This window comes from Numenius arquata, chromosome 7 (assembly GCF_964106895.1).
Source record: "Numenius arquata chromosome 7, bNumArq3.hap1.1, whole genome shotgun sequence".
NCBI classification, from domain to species: Eukaryota; Metazoa; Chordata; class Aves; order Charadriiformes; family Scolopacidae; genus Numenius; species Numenius arquata.
The window spans coordinates 36,004,216-36,025,918 of NC_133582.1; the positions used below are offsets into that span (position 1 = coordinate 36,004,216).

The window sequence follows — 21,703 nt, forward strand, 5'->3', positions numbered from 1 at the left end:
AAAGATCTTGTAACATTTCTACTAAATCAAATTCTTTAGCTAAGATAAAGATTAAAAAAAAAAAAGGTAGTAGAGTTTGGTCTGAAAGCACGAAGGCAGCTGTATGGATAGAGAAAAGAATTCAGTCAAAAAGTATTCTGTTTCTTTGGTAGTATGGGGGCAAGCCTTGCTTAATTGCCATTGAAGGGAAAATATCATCAAATCAAGGCTACAGAAAAATAGTGTTCAGGGGGAAAAATGTTGATGTGGAAAACAGCGGATAAAGAGTCTGTTTATTAAAATACTTGGTTTTAAATTAAGTGGGGAATAGAAGGAAATTATTTTAAGGTCACCAATTGTGAATTATTAGACTAATCTCCTGCAATTTGCATTTTAATATGCACCAGTAGAAGTTGCTTTCTTGAACCATTTCCAGGCTTTATTTGCCTATATATGTGACTTCAGAGGCCAAAGTGTACAATGTATTATTTGAAGTTCCCTGACGTTTCTCACCAGGATTTATTCCTTGTATCAGAACTGAGTGGCTGTGAAAAGGTATCATTTTAATGAGACAGAATTTTCACTGGTTTGAAGAAGATGTAGAAACTCGATTAGAAACAGTGAAGGTCGACTCACACTGTTCAGAAAGTTTTTACCGTTCCCATTCACCTCGTGGGCCTGTGGGACCACTGCTTGTGAAATTGTCCTTTATGATCACAACTTTTTCTAAGGAGTTATACAGGTTCTGACCTATTTGCAAAAAAAAGTTATTTGCTGCACGCTTAAATAGTCTGATGAAGAGTAGTACTTTGGTGTAGCCTCTAGTGATGCACACTTTGTGCTTTGCTTACAAAATATAAAAAAACAGAGTAAAAAATGATCCAGATTGATGATTCAAATTAAAGACCATTCATGCATTCTAAAGCAATTACAAATTGGGGTAGAATGAGAAAAAATTCAGGCTATAATGTTCCTGGCAGTGACATGAAAAAAGTGCTGGGAGTTTATTGCTCTTGATTTTTCTATTAGTTCTTGAACTAAAACAATACATTAGAGAAAAAGATTAAAGAGCCCAATTTATTTTTGAAATTGGGCATTTCTACATTAAAATAATTTCCTGGGCTGCTAAGCAGTCGGAACAAAGTTGGAAAGACAGTGGTGAAGGCGTTAAGAAGACATATGCTTTTCTTTCTGCTGCATGGTGTATGGCACAATAGGTTAATGTGTTGGCCTTTCGGTTCTGGGGGTCTCATTCGGGTGATATGTGGAATGTACTTGTTTTGACAGGTATATTGGTGCCTATTGTCAGATCACCGATTAATTGAACATCAATAAAAGTAGTTGTAATGGGATATAAGGAGAAGCTCTTTGCTTATTTGGTTCCTAAAAATGACCGGGAATTGACTGGACAGGAGTCTCATCTTTTGCCTGACAGTTTCTCAAATTAAATGCTAATTGTTTTCTTGAGAGAGTAGTTTTCAGCAGTGGAGATGTGTTCCTAAAAATATCCTTTTCTATATTGTATACAGTATGTACATATTCTCCATATATAGAGAGAAGATTCATAGATTCATAGATTGGTCCAGGCCAGAAGGGACCTCCAAAGGTCATCTAGTCCAACCTCCCTGCAGTCAGCAGGGACACCCCCAACTAGACCAGGTTGCCCAGGGCCTCGTCGAGCTTCACCTTGAATATCTCAAGGGAAGGCGCCTCAACCACCTCCCTGGGCAACCTGTTCCAGTGTTCCACCACCCTCATGGTAAAGAACTTTTTCCTAATATCCAATCTAAATCTCCCCTTCTCCAACTTAAAACCATTGCCCCTCGTCCTGTCACTGCAGGCCTTTGTAAACAGACCCTCCCCAGCCTTCCTGTAGCCCCCCTCAGGTACTGGAAGGCCGCTATGAGGTCTCCCCGGAGCCTCCTCTTCTCCAGGCTGAACAACCCCAGCTCCCTCAGCCTGTCCTCATAGGAGAGGTGCTCCAGCCCCCTGATCATTTTGGTGGCCCTCCTCTGGACCCGCTCCATCAGGTCCATGTCCTTTCTATATTGAGGGCTCCAGACCTGCACACAGTACTCCAGGTGAGGTCTCACCAGAGCAGAGCAAAGTGGCAGAATCACCTCTCTGGATCTGCTGGCAACAGATGTATATTCTGTCTCTCAAAAGATCCTATTCTAGAAATAATCCTGTCCAGTGTTCTCCCTGGCTGTGGAGAATAGAACCCAGGAATCCTTAGTGATTGAACCCTGCAAATCTTAACTCCCATGGGAAATCCCAAGTACAAGTAGTGTCCCAACCACTTTAGAGGGCCAAAGATGATAGCAAAATCTGACCGTTATGGAGAAGCAAACAACTGGTGAGCGACGCTGTATTAGTGTGGAACAGAGCTGCCCGCATGCTTCCAGTTTACACAAAGCTTTCATAATATAATCGAAAGTTTGAATAATGTAAAATATAGTGGAAAGTTTAATTACAGCCAGCCAAGACCTTATTTGATAGTGTAATCATCTTGTAGCAGATTGACAAGCACGTTCGCATCATGGGCATAAACGCCACTGGTGCTTTCAAACACGTCTCACGATATGTTTACGTACTAAAATATCTGTATACATACCAAGAGAGTTTTCTCATCGTATGAAATCTAAGAGTACACTGCTAATAAAATCTACATTTTCTGTGTAAGTAAACTGAACTCTTTAAAAAATGAGTTGTAAATTATTTTGTTGGGTTAACTCAAAGCAAATGGGCTGATATTTTGCTCGTTGAACTTGCAGCGCAAGATGTTCTTGAAGCAGAGAGGAATGGAAGGAAAGAGAAATGATAATATTAACTGTTTCAATTGTCACAATTACATTTGTGACACAGATCAAAGGAAAAGCTCTAGGAATAAGTTTAGTGCAGGTGTGGGTTGTCTTTCCTGCAAAGGCATTGGCGTGTCTTGAAGCAGTATCAGTCAGACTGAGAACAGAAGATGGGGACAAAAGATCTCAGCACAATAGGGAAGAAACCTGCTTGATCCCCCGCTTATTTAAGTTAATTAGTTAATAGCACATTTTTCTTCCAGCTTTCTTCTGATGGGTTTGAAATGTATGTGTAAGGGTCAGTATGAAGGGGCTGTTCCGCGCACAGGGATCTTAGAATATTATTTTGCACTTAAATCTTTAAGAATCTGAAAAGTTCCAGTTACCTGAAACTGATGCATTCATATTAGAAACTTTTTTTCCCATTAGAAGTGTTCTTTATTGATTATTTTTTTTTCCCAGCTGTGATGTAACTTAGTAACTTCAAGAAGCAAAAATGTTGAAAAAAAAAAAAAAAATATTCTTAATTGATCTGAGCGGGAAAAGTTGGGTTCCTATCAAATGATGTAATAGTTTCCACTAGCCACTAAGGAGAATATTAAACAATACTATAAACCTTTTAAAATCCTCAGTTTAGCTTACATGTAAGAATTCTAAAGGTTTGGGCAAACAATTCCCTGTAGAAGTAAGGTTAAAGTAGAGCAGTTCCAGAGAACTGGGAAAGCTGATGTTCAAATGAATTAATGGGAGACCGAGCGAGCGTAAGGTGGTTGGTCTGACATCAATGCTGGGTAAAAGCAGGGAATGGCTGAAATAAAATCATGTTAGAAAGTTATGTGGAAGTATAATATAATCAATAATGACACAAATTTATGAAAATATATGAGATTTTTATCTATATTCTTTTAATTATATGTTTAGTTTAAATTATTTAAAAAATGATTTATGCTCAATTTCCACAAAACTCCTGACTGATGGTATGCTGTTGGATTTTATGATGCAGCGGTTAAGGAAAAAGCTGTGTGTTCAGGATTGGTTTGTAGCTACCATTAGTGTTAGCTCTGCATAGTTTGCCTCCCATTTCTGCTGTTTGTTATGGATGTTATTGTGCAATATCGCCACAAAAGCACAGGGGTGACTGGGGATACATGAAGGTAAAGGAGAGGGGGCTAAAATCACACTGCTCTTCAAAGAGCTGTTAGAGGGAATACAGATCCAGGTTAATACCTCTTGTAAAATCTGTTGGTGTGTCATCTGTGAAACATTGTCATCAGACTTAAAAGAAAAGAGTATCTTGACGTCGTGTCATATATAAGGTGTGCTCCTAACCCATCTACTGTTAGAAGTTAGATCAAGTGACCAAAAAAAAATAATCTTTGCAATATTTTCATAGATTGATAATAAAGAAATAAATTTGGAAATACCCAGTTGAAATACGTTGAAAATTAGAAGATATTTGAAAAGAAAGCAAGTAGTTATGAAGGAGTAAACCGCTAAATGAAGTAACAGATGAATTGAGAAAGGCACCGCTAGCTGATATCACATGGGCAAAACCAGATAAGAGGAGCACTCGCTAGAAAAGACTAAATGAAAGAGGGCAGTTTCCAATTAGCAGGGATAATTACTGACACAAGGACCCCCTTGCTATTTTGAAAGAGATTTTGTCCATCAGTACTCTGATAATAGCTCTTGATAATGGTAGTGAGCTTCAAATGCTGAAAATGCTAAATATTAACTTTGAGGGAAAGAATTTTTTCTTTAATGCGGAGCGACTTTTTATCAAGTGAATTATTACATTGGGGTAAGTCTTTGATAAAGCTCAGGGTAATCTCCGGGTTTTTTTGCTGTAAATGTTATGAGTGAGAACAACTGAATGTGATTTAGCCACACACAGAAAACTGCTATTTGAGAATAGAATTATATATTAAGAATAATATTTTTTATATTTATATGTTATAATATACATATAAAATTATGTTATTAAGTATTGGAGGAAATGTATTTTGCTATCTCCTTTACGTTTTGCATTTGCTTTTTCCTTGTGTTAAATCTCAGTTATGCTGTAGTCAGTGACAAAGCTTTCTTTGACTTATGGAAAGTTTCTGGCTTTATTAATGTAGATTCAATTTTATTTTTTTGTAATTCAATATTTAATTTTTACGGATTTGCTATAGAACTGTGGAGCAAAAATCCATGTTTTCAGATTTGTGAAAAGGAGATTGAAGTTTGACCTACGTATAGTGTATTTAAGAAATTTACTTAATTATTTAATTTTACAGGACATACTAGAAAACAAGACTGCAGGATATAATGATTATTTTTTTTTTCCCAACTTGGGGTTGATTTTACCCTAATGCTAACTCAGTCAGTGAGACTTTCTGAGGCAATAACTTTGTAATGAATATAAAAGCCTTTTCTGTATAACTCGACACGTAAGCAGCACTGTGACCCTCAGTTACCAGGGGCATGTGAAGTGTATTCTAAACTGTAGGTAGGTAGTTGTTAATACTTTTATTTATTGTAGTATAGATGTCGGTAGATGTAGTATTTTAGTCGGGTCTACAATGTGCAATATTCTGTTTCAAAACTTGCTGTGTGAATTCAGTGTACTCTTGCCTGTGATAAAGCTTCAGGCTCAAACAGAGAATGACCATTTTTACAGGATTCTGAAATGATTTGCCTCCATCACAAAATCCTATTTACCTGAGGCCTTTTTAGTACTGGGAATGTGTCTTATCTGTAGCACAGAAAATGGAAAACAACTTAAAATAACTTTAATATGGTATGGTGTTTACTCTGTCCTTGTTGATGTGTCAGTTGAAGTAGTGGAATTTCAGGTCGTCATCCGACAGCAAATGCAGAGTAAATTGAAGGGAGGAAGGGCAGGCTTCTGTACTCATTTACAGGAGATGGGTTGGCCCAGTCAAAAAGGAGTTACAGAATCACAGAATCTTCATGGTTGGAAGGGACCTTTGAGATCGTCGAGTCCAACCATAGACAAAAAAGCTACACAACCAAACAAAAAAACTACACAACCAAACACAAAGCAAAACACCCAACCCAACAATCTCGGGCACTAGAGCATGCCCTGAAGCGCCACATCTACACGTTTCTTAAATCCCTCCAGGGATGGCGACTCCACCACCTCCCTGGGCAGGCTGTTCTTCCTGATATCTAATCTAAACCTCCCCTGCCCCAACTTCAGACCATTTCCTCTGGTCCTGTCATTATTCCCTTGGGAGAAGAGGCCAACCCCCACCTCTCTACAGTTTCCTTTCAGGGAGTTGTAGAGGGCAATGAGGTCTCCCCTCAGCCTCCTCTTCTCCAAACTAAACATGCTCAGTTCCCTCAGCCTCTCCTCCTATGACTTGTTCTCCAGACCCCTCACCAGCTTGGTGGCTCTCCTCTGGACACGCTTCAGCAGCTCAATGTCCTTCCTGTAGTGAGGGGCCCGAGTTGTGGCAAATGGAACCTGACTGTATCATGGGTAGCTTTGTATTTGATGTGGTGGTTGAGGAAAGCTCGGTGTGTGTATCATTATTCTTGTCTGTGATGGGAGGAAGACCCTGTGCTTTTCACGGAAAGACTTCCCTGTAGGAAGTCATGGAACTAGCTCTAAGTTGTAGCAAAAGGCTGGAAGTGCTCCTAATGTAGAATTAATGAAGTGTGTCTGTGTAGGAAGTGACCAATATAGAAATTACAAAATTGGTTACTATGCTTTGTTAATTTGTAAATATAAAAAATTTAAACAAGATGCTCAATGCTGTGCGGTGTTAAGTTACTATTTTTCAAAATTTTCCCTTGAATTTAGTACTTCAATTTTAGTGGAAATCTGAAAAATCATTCTGATCATGTGAAATTGTTCTCTGTATTTTGCTTTTGTCTTGAAGTATTGTGAACACGGGGAAAAGTGCCATTCATAAGTACGCGTTGCAAAAAATTTTACTCTTAGCCTGTCTCATTAGTACTTAAGGGCTGATCACTACCTCCTGCCTACAAATAGCTGTATTTAGCATAGCTGATACTGTACAAATTAAAATTTTTAATGTCCTCTGACTTTTCTAGTTGTTTTTAAGGAAGAAGAAAGGTAACTGTCTAGGGAAGGTGAGAATTATAAGGGGGTCCTGATGTACAGAGCGGTAAGGCACAAGAACACGTCTCTCCTGCAGTACTTCAGCATACAGCCCCACCTCGCTTAAAATCTATTATTCAGTTGCTTGTTTCAATAAAGGTAAGGGAGAGGCATTTATTGATACTGACGATTGACTCTAAGGAGATGAAATTGTCCTTTCATACTACTTCTCATATGTTTTATTACAGTATTTACTGCTAAAGATCATCTGTGGGTATCTCTTGAATAGGTGGCGTTTGCTCTGGTGTGCTGTGGGTGAGTGAGAGTCACAAAAGCAGTTTTCATCTGGAGGCGTTTGAATTCCTCTGTGGTCAATGGAGAGAAAGAAGGGTCTTCTGGAGTCAAAGTTAGAGACCTCCTATCGTTAAAACAAAAAAGGCATTGGTCCTCCACATTTAAAGAGGAAATTAAGAGAAACTAGCCACCTCATCTTAGTGGATGAGGATCTTAGTCTTTGTGGATCTCCCTCTGTTTTAAGCAGCTGTACTCTTGTATTTACTCCAAAAGAAGATATTTGCTGCATATCTCCTGGGTCTTCATAGTTTCTTTGCTCTGTGAGGGTAGCAGACATTTTTTCCTCCAGTTCCTTTAATGGTAAGCTTTGCAATGGAGTTATTTCCTTTGGGAAATTATTTTTCTTTTATAATTTCCCCTAGGAATTTTCCATTTAGAAAAGAACATAACGTTTGGTTCATATTCTTATTGCACAGCAGGTTTTCTTTAGTACTTCTTCCCACAGGAATGGTGCTCAGTAATTCTTTCCAGTCCTATCATTTACCATCATGCCAGCTGTCTGCTTTCTCACACCATGGATGGAGCTCAGCGAGTTAGTTATACACCTGATTGGAGGTTTTATCTAGTTTTGTCATTAATGTTTGACAAGTAGCTCAGCATCACTCTGAGGGCATTGCTGACATGGAGCCTGTCTATGCAGCCTGAGTTCAGATGTGTGCACCTGCAACGTGAATCTCCAACGCCATCCTTCTCTCTGCGCTACCGAGCAGACTCCGAGGCATTTTTGGTAACAGTGGAGGCAAGCACTGGAGAGGGTCCTGGTAAAGGTATGAATATGGGTGAAAGCAGAGAAATATTTTTGCTTAGGTTCCTAACATTTTATTCATGTTAAATTCTGCCATCATTTATAACAAAAGTTGTTGGGTTTTATTTTTGTGTGTGTTGTTTTTGTTTTGTTTTGTTTTTTAATTTCAGCAGATGCTGAAGGAAGAGATGGTTGCTACTCCTTCAGAGGATGTAACTGTATAATTTAGGTCATGTTTCTGAGCTCCACCAACTTGAAACATCAAAGTGAATTTGTTCTGATATTTGGCCAACTTATTTAGTCATCCCTCTAGACAAAACGTTTATCTGGATTTTTTGGTCTGCAGCGTGGCTAGAATGTACGCTACCCAGATGTGTTTTCCTAACTTTGATGCAGTAGAATAAAGCAAACACAAATACCCTTTTGAATACGTCTTGTTATGACCAGTAATGGTTGAAACTAAGTTAAAGCTATTAGATTTGACTGAACCGGGGCATGAACTTCAGATGTTTTACATCAGGGGAACAAGGCAAGTGTTTAAATTGAGCTTTTTTAGAAAGGAAAATCTTCTCTTATCAGAAAGCCTGTCTCAGCCAAAATCAGTAAGAACATTTGTTACTAATTTAGTGGGGTGTATTTGTGTGTGGTTATATATTAGTGTTGAAAAACAAGCTCTTTCCTGCTGTACGTAATTGAGGGTACTATTTGTTAATCCAAATATTATGCAGTAAGACTATCCATAAACTTCTGCTCAGACAATGGGGAGATTTTTCTACATTTAAAATGGAGAAGGGTACAAGGTTAAGTATCGCATTCCAGGCACTGACTCAGACCTGACACTTGCTATCTCTTTCTCCTGCTCCCCTGCTTCTAGCAGCCTCGGTGGGAATCTTGGTCTAGGTCAGCAGGACTTAAGAAAGACCTTACACACCTTGTCCCATCTCCTCCATAGACTCGATTGCCTGTTAGAATAAAGGAGGATTCAAGAAATGAGACGTTTGCATGGAAGGCTGCAATAGAAATATGTTAATTCTTGTGCATTTGGTGGTAGGCTGTTTAAAACCTCTTTCCTTCATGAAAAAAAGTCTGTCTTCTAGGCAATAGAGTTGAATTGAACTTCAGTTCTCTCTGAGTGTGCCTCCAAAGCCTTTTTGAAGGTGAGACATTATTCCCCCTTGAACTCTAGATTGGCCTGAACTTTCTTGCTTTTCTGTCAACATACCAGGCTAGGTCAAAAATGTGTTTATCTCAAATTTGCACCTTTGCCCCACAGCTGTTGTTTCATTAGAGAGGTGGTGCTAAACATATTGGAAGGAGTTTCTTCAATCTGTTTGTTAGATCTTCTATCTTTTCATTATTTTAAGGAGAACAACAACAATGTGGGATATGAGTGGAGTTAGTACTCGCCTGACTTCAATGGAAAAAGTTGTATTTCCAAAGACACGAGTGAAGGACTCTGCCTATGCTGCCAATTTGGAACTATTTTTCACAACGTTCCTCACAGGCTAAGAGATTATAAGTGCATCATTAAATAATGTATTTTAAAATGATTGTTAGAAAGCCATATAGCTTCAGATATATTTAGAAGTGCAGCAGGAGGACAAGATAAAATATTATGATTAATAATAAAGACCAAATCCTGTAAGTATGTACATGCATATCTAATCACAGAATGCTATGGGGTTGGAAGGGACCTCTGGAGATCATCTAGTCCAACCCCCTGCCAAAGCAGGTTGCACAGGAACGTGTTCAGGTGGGTTTGGAATGTCTCCAGAGAAGGAGACTCCACCACCTTCCTGGGCAGCCTCTTCCAGGGCTCTGCCACCCTCACAGGAAAGAAGTTCCTCCTCATGTTTAGATGGAACTTCTTATGGTCAAGTTTGTGCCCAACAGGATCATGTAAATTTGGCATTTACTTTATTGGACACCAGCCCCTAGCCTATGGGAAGACATACTTCCTCAGAATAATCCTATGAAAAAATAATTTTTGCACACTAAAATAATTACTAGTTTTGCAGCTTGTCTTGTTTTGAAAATAAGATTAACCAGTTTGGGGGATGAACGTTTGCTTATTTTGTTTTTAGGTTTTGATTTCTGCTTTAGTTGTAACACCTAAGGGGCAGAATGCACTGCCCGAGTTTCTGGTATGGCATGGGCAGGTGTCCATGTAAAGAAAACTGCACCTGATTCTGTTCCTGTGGGCTTTGTGCTTGCCAATTAGCAGAGTATTTCAGCTGCGAATTCCTAGTTTGTCAGTTTGAGAGGAGAGAGTTAGAAGGTGCAGTTCCAGGTGTGCAGAAGAATGGGCATCATTGGCCATTATCTGCAGCGCAACAAATTTGGTGACCTAAAAATACATGTTCTTTTGATCACCCCCTGAAGAGTTGCCATTGAATACACTGCAGTGTTAATTCAGGTGGTTCCTTTTTTGTTTTCTTTCTTTGTCTATAGATGGAGGGTCTCAGGCTGGGATATAAGCTTTTTGCTTCTTCGTCATTAGGTTAAGTCCACCTGCTGTGTGACTCGGCAGTAGCATATTTTTGGGTCTGTCAATACTTGTCTTGCTCCCATAAAATGGAAGCTGCATCACTGAAAATCACACCTGTGTGGCAATAACTGTTTACCCAGAAGTTGGATATTGTATGAAATAGGATGCAGCTCAGGTTTGTAGAGTTATTTGCTGGGATTGTTGTAGAATGAGCATTGTTGTGGTCTTCATCTGTGGAGGGGTGCAAGAGTCTACTTTGTCTGAAACTCACCTCTATGTCACCTTGCGTAACAAGGAATTTTTACTGCCCCTAAATGACTCTTGAGACCATCTTTCTTTTTTTTGCTAGTAAATCCAGTAAAAGCTAGAGAATTCAGTGAAAAAGATTAGAGTTCACAGGTTTGTCACAGACTGTTTTTGACTGCGTTTTATAAAACCTGCATTTCGTCATGGTGTTCCTTTGTTTTGAAATGGTTATGTCTCAGAACAAAAAAATAGAAGAAATTATGGAAACCTTGTAATTCAAAGACAAGGTATTCAAGCAAGTAATTAATATGTTTTGTGACCTTTGCACTTCGACTTGAGAAGCCCGTTTTATTTTTATTATGTACTGGCACATGTTCTCAAGATTTCACTAATAATAGAGTAATTCAGTGAAGTGTCTCAAAATAGAAAAGTAATTTTAATGAGATGTGCTGAAATTAGTGTTGTTCAGTTTGAGCTTCTAATTAGCCTGCCATCCAGTTCCTTTGATTGCTATGTTTAGAATTTGTTTGCAGAGTATATTCTTTTAATTTAATTATTCTGAGTCTTGCTGTTGCTCTCAGACACTGTGTTAGCACCCATAGTCTTTTCTAATGACTTAAAATGACACGCTGGCCAGCCTGAATGGGGAGTTCTGGAGATTTCCTCGGGTCGTTCAGTATAAAGCAGAAGTGCCAAAATCGCAAGCGGGATTGGGTGGGCGAGTTCAATAGCTTGGAATTTAGCTTAGTACTTCACTGTCTTGACTGGCTTTGCTGATTTGTTTGATATTGATACTTTTATTGTAAAAGGTGTTGGAATAGAATTTGCTGGGTTGGCTTTCTGTTCATCTATACAGATGGAAAAATACCTGTGTTATGTGTTAATTGGATTTGGTTTTATTAATCTTTTTAAGATGTATTTGGCACCATGTTTATTGTTTTTCATTATTATAATAAAATATAAATATGAGTTGAGCTTGGTTTAGGAGATGTGTTGTACTGTGTGCTTTCTGTGAAGCAATGATTTGTGGATTCATTCTAGATTCCGAAATCTACACTCATCACCTAACATGCTACAAGTGCTTTTTCCCCACGAGGTGCATATAACTAATGGCACTGAGAGTCGTGGTCTTCAATAGGATGAAATCCTGCCTTTACTGAATCCATGCAACGTTCCCCCTGGAGTCAGCAAATCCTTGATTTTGCCCATTGAGCTTCATTGTATGAAAATGTTTGCAGAAGCAGGATCTAATAGATCTCTTGATTTCCTGGCCACCCATAGATCCCATTGGATATAAATTAGAAATAAAATTAGAAATTTTCAGGATGAGGCCTCTGTTTTTAACTGTTTGTTTGGGTTCACAGCTTATTTTAATATACAAAGCATGCAACTTGGCTGTTTAAAATTAAATTATTTTTTTTTTATTCATCATTACATAATACCGTATATTTGGTGATAGAGACCAAACTCTCCAACTCTGTCTCCATTTAGCTAAAGTTTGGCTGTATTTTTTAGTGCATCGTTGCCAATTCAACCACAGTTTCACAGTGAAACTCTGTCTTCAATATTCCTTGACTCTCAGGGATTCTGTGACGTGTCTGTACATTATTTAGCACATCCCTATGTTTAAATGGAACTTTTGTTCTGAAGGAGTAAGTAAAGGTTTCGTTGTAACTCACTGGCTTCTGGGGTTTTATGTTATTTGTACCAGATGTTACTGCACTCAGATAAGCTACTAATTTTATAACTCTGCTTTTAAATTTGGATTTTATAATATAGAACTTGCTTCTGAATGTATTGGAAAGTATCATATGTGTTTTGGAATGTTTGTAGCCTTCCTTGAAGATTTTAATTTTTTTGCGCCATTTTTGTGTTTAATAATTGTACCAAACAAAAAGTTACTCACATGGAAAACTGGCTACAATATTTACTTGTGGACAGACTACCAAGAGGAGGTAACATCAGGTATTGACTGAATTCATTTATCTTCTCAAAAATGCTAGACCCCTTTAATAAAAAAAAATAATCAAGCAAATAGAAGTAAATTAATCAAGTTAAAACAATCTTAACTGTAATCCTTACCACAGATAGAAGAAACATCAGAGACAACAGGAATTCTTCTTTTCTGTTACCATTACCATGAATTTAAACACAGAATCACAGAATGCTATGGGGTTGGAAGGGACCTCTGGAGATAATCTAGTCCAACCCCCTGCCAAAGCAGGGCGACCCAGAGCAGGTCCCACAGGAACGTGTCCAGGCGGGTTTGGAATGTCTCCAGAGAAGGAGACTCCACCACCTCTCTGGGCAGCCTCTTCCAGGGCTCTGCCACCCTCACAGGAAAGAAGTTCCTCCTCATGTTTAGATGGAACTTCTTATGTTCATGTTTGTGCCCGTTCCCTCTTGTCCTGTCCCTGGGCACCACTGAAAAAAGACTGGCCCCATCCTCCTGACACCCACCCTTTAAGTATTTAGAGGCATTGATCAGATCCCCCCTCAGCCTTCTCTTCTCCAGACTAAAAAGACCCAAGTCCCTCAGCCTTTCCTCATCAGAGAGATGCTCCAGGCCCCTCATCATCTTTGTAGCCCTCTGCTGGACCCTCTCCAGCAGTTCCCTGTCCTTCTTGAACTGGGGAGCCCAGAACTGGTCCCAGTGCTCCAGATGGGTCCTCCCCAGAGCAGAGCAGAGGGGCAGGATGACCTCCCTCCACCTGCTGGCCACATTCTTCTTGATGCCCCCCAGGATGCCATTGGCCTTCTTGGCCAGCAGGGCACATTGCTGGCCCTTGGTCATCCTATTGTCCACCATTGTATTGTCCAAGGAAGCTCAGATAAGGATAGGCAGTGATATGAAACACTAAGATGTCTAAATAAAACTAGTAGACTGGCAACAGTGATGCAAACGAGCAGGTTTTTGCCACTACATTAGTATTGCTAAGACTGAAAAATTTTCAAGGTTGATTTATGCATATGAAGAGCTGCAGGTTTAAACTGAGGGGAATAGGAATATTCTTCCTTTAATTAGATTGTACACATTTGTAGTGTAGAGGTCATTGACCTGGTCATAACCAGGTCATTGTCTTGCTTGGATTTTACTGGCTTAACTCGTTTAAATAATTTGTCCAGTCAAAATACAGATTTGTGATGAAGTGGACCGACATTGATCTGTTATGGTTTAAATTTGGGTTTAAATGTGTTACCAATCAAGTGCTTTTATTTTTTGCTTTATTTTGCAATATTTTGGTGTAGGTAAATGCTGGGGCAATAGAGATTCATGAAGACAAAGCAGTATTCTGCTTTCTTATTGAGTGTTTTAAAGAGGAAAAAATGGAAAGGGTGGAGATCTCTTTTTCTTTTTGAATTGTTCATTTTCACACCATTATGTCTGTGGATAGTTGAAATGATCGTTAGTTTATGCTGAAAGATTTCTTATTAACATCATTGTCACTAGTTCTTAAAAGGTAATAAAATAAGATGCAGCGTGACTCTCTTTGATAATAATCTACTGTCACCTCCATTTAGTTTGTGGAGGTAAGATGTAGGTTTGTTATATGTGAAGTCTCAAAAAAGGGTTCTGAACTTAAATAGTCCATACATTTAAATTTTATAGAGTGTTTGAGCTGGTTGCTATTTTATGTGTAACCTGGGATGAGTTTGTAAACAATACTGCTTCATTGCAAATTCCAGGTAAAGGTGCAGTAGAGCTGTTAATCATAGTTCTGTCGTGGAAACAACATAGAAGAAAACAAAACTACACAACTTCCCTTGCAACCTTCCCTTGCAATTTCATTAATCTGGCTGTTCTACTTTCCACAGGCACAGACTGCTATGGTAATTACTCGTGATGATCAATAATTTCATATTCATCAAGTCAGGCAGTAGAATTTCGGGAGGTAGCTGGGTGCGTGGGTTGTGGTGCTGCAACTTCCTCCACCTCTCTGCTGTCTTCTCAGCTCAGGGTCATGTTGGGCTTCACTTGAAGGTTGAGTATTCAGTGTCTAGTGAATGGATGCTTTGTTGTCATCGTGGTGGGCCTACCCCACAGTTCCGAAACCCACGGTCATGGTTAGCACTGGCCGAGGCGTTCTTACAAGGGTCAAATCACAGAATCTTCATTGTTGGAAGGGACCTTTGAGATCATAGAGTCCAACCGTACACAAATAATTGTGGCCTGAGGTACTTCATCCCAAGGTGCACCCTCGCGTACCCATTGCAGCGCTCTGGGAATGCCGTAGCGTTTACAAGTGCTCCCTTGCGGGAGTGACATGGTTACTCTTTGTGGTGAGTGAGTGTTTGATAAAGATCGCTCTCTGACAGGGATATCTTTGCCCGCATTCCATGAAGCTTTAGTCGCCCATCAAAAGCTGGGTGCACAGTGGTTGTTGAGTGAGATGGTCTGCACAGGGCTCCTAATCACTGTTTTCTTATGTTGTAAACTACTTTGAGAATTGCCCATAAAAAAAAAGTTTACCCCCAGAATGAGGGGTATTCAGGGGTTTATTAATTAAATTTATATTATCACTTACGTTGTCTTATCTGTTTTAAGGGTTTTCTTTGCTGTGTCTTAGCTTTTGTATGCGGCTGCATGCTACATGTGCAAGGTAAACAAAGGAATAAAATATTTTACTTAAATTATTTCATGTTCTGTATGAACTAGGATATGAGAGGCTTTTTAAAACACAAGAAAAATATTCTATTAGATCTTGTTACAGATTGAGCAACTGGGTTGTATTTCCCTCTCTAAAATGAGTGGATGTGGGGAAGGGTGCAATCGAGTAGTTGTAGTAAATAGCCTGTTGCAATAGGAATGAACAAGCAGTAATCCCAGCATTTCTCAGCTCTCTAATTTTCTTTTCTGCTTTACATGCATTAAAATCCTGCTTTCTGAAGATCTAATTTTGTTTAAAAATAGTTGGAAGGGGTAGGATCCATGAAGTCCCTTGCAATATAGTACCAAATCGAAAGAAAGCTCCTTGGAACTTCGTACTCATTTCTTGCCCTTTGCTTTTTAAAAGTTTTCTTCAACTTCCTGGCCAGCTAATAAGAAGGCATTTTGTATTTTTGCAATTGTATTTGGGTTTTTTTTTTTTTTTTTGTATTATTGGAATAAGCCTGAGAGTGATGTTCATTATCATCCCAAGGAACTTGTCTGAATATACAAGACTGGGTATGTTGCAAGACTTTTCAGAATTACTAATCTCTCCTGAAAGTTATTGCTGGATGTTAAACACTGCCTAAAAAATATCTTTAAGTAAGAAATAATAATGGGGAAATCTGATTGTTTTAAAAGCTTGAATCGCCATTAGTTTACAATTTTTCAAATGCTTGACATCCTACAAGGTCTACTTAGCAATGAAATAAGCACAGAGAGAAATATTTCTGCTTGAACGCTTAAGGCTGAAGATATAAAAAATGCTCTGTACTTGGAAATTATTGCAGTCAAATCCTGGTAATAGTGTTGAGGGGTGAAGTTCTCAAGATTGTAAAAGTACTTCTGGATTTCAGCTTTACCTTTGCAACTGTGAATATGAAATTCTGTACAAAATTTTAAATATGGTCTTAATTTAGAGACTGGTTCTCCTCTCTCTCCTTTTCTTATCGTGCTTTCTTTTATAACTTAACTCACCTGTACTTTGCTAGGTAGGTGTATCGGAACAGAGCAGGAATTTGGTCAGAGGAATTTAAACAAGAAAGGATGTAAATGAAAATCAAGTTTTGGTTAGTTGTAAAAATATATATTCAGTGCCGTACTTTCAGCCCATGCCAGTCCCTCGTAAATCTTTTCTGCATCAGCCACTTTCCTTTCTTCCGTTGCTTTTAGAAAGAAAGGTTGAAAAACTTATGTTTAGTTTTCTTTGTTTGAAAGCTGTGTGATATTAAAGAAGGAGAAAGAAAAATGTTAAATAGCCAATGATAGGCCTTATGCAATAGACAGGCTTTTTACTCCATATTTTCCAGTGGTCTAAAAACTTTACATCTAAGCTACCCTAGGGACTGCCAGTTGCAATGTATTTTTCTACTTACCCTGTGAAAAAGGGAGACAGGGAGAGGATTCCTTTTTTTGGTATTTTATATCTGTTTAGAAAGATGATATAATACATCTTAACTAAACTGATTGAACAGCTACTGTGAGAATTGAAGATAATGTTGGGAAATTGTGGAGAAACTGAGATTGAGCCTAAAGAGACTAGGGTTTGCAAAGGACATCGATTCTTTCTTCCCCTCAACTATTGTAAAATACAATTAGAGATATTTTTCAGGTGAAAATAAAATAATTTAAAATTGAATGTCATGTTTTTAGAAATTTTTCATCCTTAAATTCTGCAAATGTTTGAATGAAGAACCCTAGAATGCTTCCAAAATTCATAGCTGATGTCCTGCGAGTTGTTTAGGGTAATTTTCCTCTGTCAGGAAAGACTTCTGGTTTTCCCCCCCTCATCTTAAGTATTTACCGTGGAACCATGTGTGGTGAAAGTTAACTTTAGGCCTTTCCAGCTGCTTTCTATGTTGCTTTGGTTTCAGTTCTCAGTATATCTCAGAGTGCTGTTTTGACAACCTTTTTTTCTGTCTGTGATACAGGCTTTTTTTTTTAAAACTGCAAGACTGTGTATGCTTATGGGATTGTATGATAATACTGTGTTATCCTGGGTATTCCTGCTCTCAGAAAGATATATTATTCATCTATTAACTGAATAATTAGTCCTTAGAAATTTTTTCCCCTCTTTGGTTTCTCTGCAAGTGTAAGGTAGAACTTGTATATATGCAGTCATTTAAAGATGTAATTGCTATGTGTTTGTCACCTGCACCCCTCCTTTAGAAACTTAGGCCTGTCACTGGTATAGTATTTATCTTGTATTAGGGTGCCTTCAGAACTGTAAAACTTTGTACCAAATTCAAATGTTTTAACAGTCGTACTTTTTAGGGTTTTTTATCAATCTGCTTTCAAACTAATTTATAGGCTTGGTACATTAGGTGTTGTTTGGGAGTATGAGGATATTTGTTTTACATATATAGCCTATGAAAAGGTGAGCATATCCTTTGTTCATCGTTATAAAATGGAAAGAAAGCAAATTCTCGAATGAAGGATCCTTAATGCAAAAGGCCATTACTTCTCTTTACGCAGCTGATGCTTCTGAGGTGTACAGTACAATGGAAGTTGAAATACAGCCCAGTGAGAGACCACCGTTCATTAATGACTCGGTCTGAAAAGTGTCCTTTACTTTTGTTGTTCAGGTGGCCTTCAGGGAGTTGCCATACCAGTGCGACTGTCTTGACCTGCTTCTTCAGCAAAATGGATATTAATTGAGCATTATCCGTGATAGGATACAGCTATCCTGCCTTTATTCCAAATTCCAGGAGTTTTGAATTTATCCATTGCACTATCCCATCTGTTAATGATATTATAGGAAGCATACTGGTGAATGTCACCAGAGTGTTAAATTCATCTTAGCATATTTTTCTTCCCAAAATTGTCAAATGCATATTGGACAGGAAAGGTGATTAGATCGTTGAAGTCCCCTGTCAGACCGAGGAGAGCTTGTCTACTGTTGTTGCTTGTCTCCTCAGAAGGATGAAGCTGTACAGTGCCTACAACTACTGGGCACAGTGGTGAGATGCAACCCACTTAGGGTACCGTGTAGTGTTGCATTTGTCATGTAGCTTTGTCACCCAAAACTCTGTTGAAAGGTAACTGCAATAGGGAACTCAGAATCACAGAATCTTCATGGTTGGAAGGGACCTTTGAGATCATCTAGTCCAACCTTGTGCAGGACAAGAGGTATGGAGAACATCGGGGCTTTGGTCAGAATGGGGCAGGATTGCACAGGTGACATGTGTGATACTGTTAGTCTCCTCTAACCAAAGTGTCATGTTGGTTTTCACTATTTGGGCTTAATTTCTCACTTCTCTTTCGCATGGTGAGCTGGGCTTTTTTTGTTTTGTTCCTTGGCTCTGATTTATGTAGTGTTTGGACTCATGAGTGTCCTGTGGGTTCTCCATTTTATTTGGAAACATTACATTTTAAAATCTAAAACAAAAGCTATCAACACGTTTTGTTTGAAATGTTTCGTATTTATTGTTCCCTAAAATTCTGTTTTCTTTATCTTCCCAGTCACATGGGAGCTTGGAGGGAACACACACACATCTCTAATGCCAGTGCTGCAGTTTAAAAATAGTTTTCCTCCACCAAATGCTAACAGCTGGTTGGCTTTCTTTCCTGGCTGAAGATGCATTGTATAGTATTTTTGTTTCCAGCTGTTGCCAAATGTTAATGGATCAAGCTCTGCAAGTTTTACTCTGTAAATTTGGTTGTAATACTAATTACACTGTGACTGCACTTCTGCAAAGCTTTTCACAGCTCCTGTCAAGCACCTATTACCCCATTTTGCAGAGAAATAAAACAAAAGGAGAAAGTGGTTGAGGGAGATGCTTTGTGTTGGTTTAAATGGCAGTGAAGATAATCAGCGCTGCTGGAAGCCAAGCATTATCCAGGCAACAAGAGGATGGAGTGGCATTGAGGAGAACAGGTCGTATAAGTTGTGCTCCCCCAGGATAAACCCCGACCCAGTGTTCCTTTCCTTCAGTTGGAGTAATTCAGTTCAAACACCATGGAAAATCTCTTGCTGTCCTATTGAAATGATAGCAATTGCCTATTGAAATCACTGCCGCCTTCACTTTTCACCAGTGATGGAAAATGTCTAAACATTGTATTTCAAGAAAAAAAGGTATTTGTAGCAATATTTTTCAAAATACATGTTTTTGTAAGGCTGTGAGTGGACAGTATTATATAGAATGGCAAATTATTTCTGTACTGAGTAGAATATCATATAATAGCTCTTCTGTTTTTCGTCATCTTGAAGTACTCAGCAAAACTATCTTACCAACTTACAAGGAGTGAATCTGCCATTTTATTTTATTTTGAAAATTCTTTCATAATGTCTGGCAGTTGAAGTGGTATTGCCTTCGTACACACGATCCATGATGTTTACATTTTGGCATAAAAGCTGAAGCAACTAGTGCAAAATATGGAGAGACCTGAGAGTTAATAAACAGATGGATGTTATGTTCATGTGGAAATAATTATATACGGCATTTTTAATTGCATAAAATAAATGTATTGGTTTTGATTAATACAGTAAGCTTGCTGGTCATATATAGATTAGTGCCTTGTGTGGTATAAACCTGAAAGTTGGTTTGTTATCGTGGATTATGCGATATGATGGGGATCAGTTTCGGGAACACTTTAAGAATGTGCTCTAAATAGAATCCTTTCTACACTGATCGTACCGGATAGATTAATCCTATTGCTGTATGGACTTGAAATTGCCTTGGGTACAAAAAAGAAAAATCTAGATAAATGACAACTCATTTAATACTCTGTGTTTATGGAAAACAGAATTCTGCAGGATCTTCTAAAGGAAAACAAGAGTGTGCCAAAGGTAATTCAGTGTTGAGTGTTCATGGATGGTAAAATTATACTTAACACACGCTTGTAATTTTTGCAGGTAATAGCTCTAGCAGATGCAGCAGAAGAAAATCAAGCCAACATGTTCCAGGCATTTACAAAGTTGAGAAGTGCCACCCATCTGATGGTTACGCTGATTAGCCTGTGGCAGAAGCTCAGCGCTGATCAAGTTGCTATTCTGGAAGCTACTTTTTTGCCGTTAGCAGAAGATACACCTGAGCTGGTAAGAATCTGTAAGAGCTGCTCGAAAAATGCTCATTGACAGAGCTTTAAGTGCTTAAATTGACATATTTCCCCTTGTACTTTGTTGAAGACTCTCCTTTGAAGTTATTTGGTCACCTTATTAAGTAGGTGTTTGATGCAAACTACATTGATTACACAGGAAAGTGGGAAAGTAGGAGTAAATTATAGAATGTTTCATTAGAAGATATGGGTGATACCAGTTAATTTCCACTTAGTTCTTTCTTATCAAACCAAGTAGGAGTGTCTCACATAAATTTAGCTGGCTTTAGCTTCTGTCCAGTTGTTAGTGCAAACAGAACAGCCCCATTTTTTTTGAAGACTGTATTATAAATGCCATATAATATACATACCTGTGTATTCACATGCACACATCCCAATAGAACTATAAAATACAGACATGTACACACAGTAATACAGTATATTTACTCTACTAAGCATTTGCTATACTTTGTCTTCTGTGTTTACACATTCCTTTATATAATGGATGAAAGTTATACAAAGATAATATTGTGAATAGATAACGTACTCATATTCTCCAAACCATGCTCCAGATAGCTCCGCTTTGTGTAGATATTCTTCCGAATTCTGCTCGATTTAGTGAGTGTGACAATGTGAGATGGTGTGCAAAATTTGGAGAATGATCTTTAGAGAAAGATAATGCTGTATTCTGTCCTTGCCTGAGGCACCCGGCTAAACACTGCTTTAGTTGTACTAAGGAATGTTCTAAACTAAAAGCAACTAGAGTTGATCTCCGGTTAGTTTTAAGTCCAGCCTTTTCACTGGTTTCTAGAATTAAGTACTTACAGACAGGACGCCACAGTTAGAAGAGAAATAAAGTCCGAGATTAATACGTCTCAACAGTTTTTTAGGTGTCTGAACTATAAAGTATTCTGTGTAACCTTTCACAAATGACTTTTATAGAGTAAAAAATAAGAATTACCTAAGTACACAGCAGTTGTAATTTTCATGCTCTGCACATGGTTTTTGCCATATACAGTGAATCCAGATTCTGGTACGTACCTGGAATACTTAGAAGGATTTGTGGCCATATAGAAAGCTCGTGCTGAGTTCCAAGTGAATCCAGGCTCGTCTGGAGGGGAAAAAAAGGTGTTTTGTCATTCTATGTGATATTGACCCACAGGAGGCAAAGCAAAGCAATTGTGTTGAGATTTGTTTTGGATTTTTTCCTCATTTAAACAGGAAAAATCAAGCTGCACAAATGGGGAGTGGGAATGAATGGGTTTGAAAGAAATTGAAATGAATTCCATGAATGGAATTGGAAGAAAGTTCATATGAATCTCATGAAAGCCCA

General features: G+C 38.4%; 1 protein-coding gene across 1 annotated transcript in view; it reads left to right on the forward strand.

Moving 5' to 3' along the window:
• Nucleotides 1–21,703, forward strand: part of BBS9 (Bardet-Biedl syndrome 9) — a 327,568-nt gene that overhangs the window by 123,417 nt on the left and 182,448 nt on the right. The window contains exon 19 of the mRNA XM_074150186.1: nt 20,189–20,371. Coding sequence (XP_074006287.1) covers nt 20,189–20,371 — 183 coding nt within the window. The remainder of the gene's footprint in view (nt 1–20,188; nt 20,372–21,703) is intronic.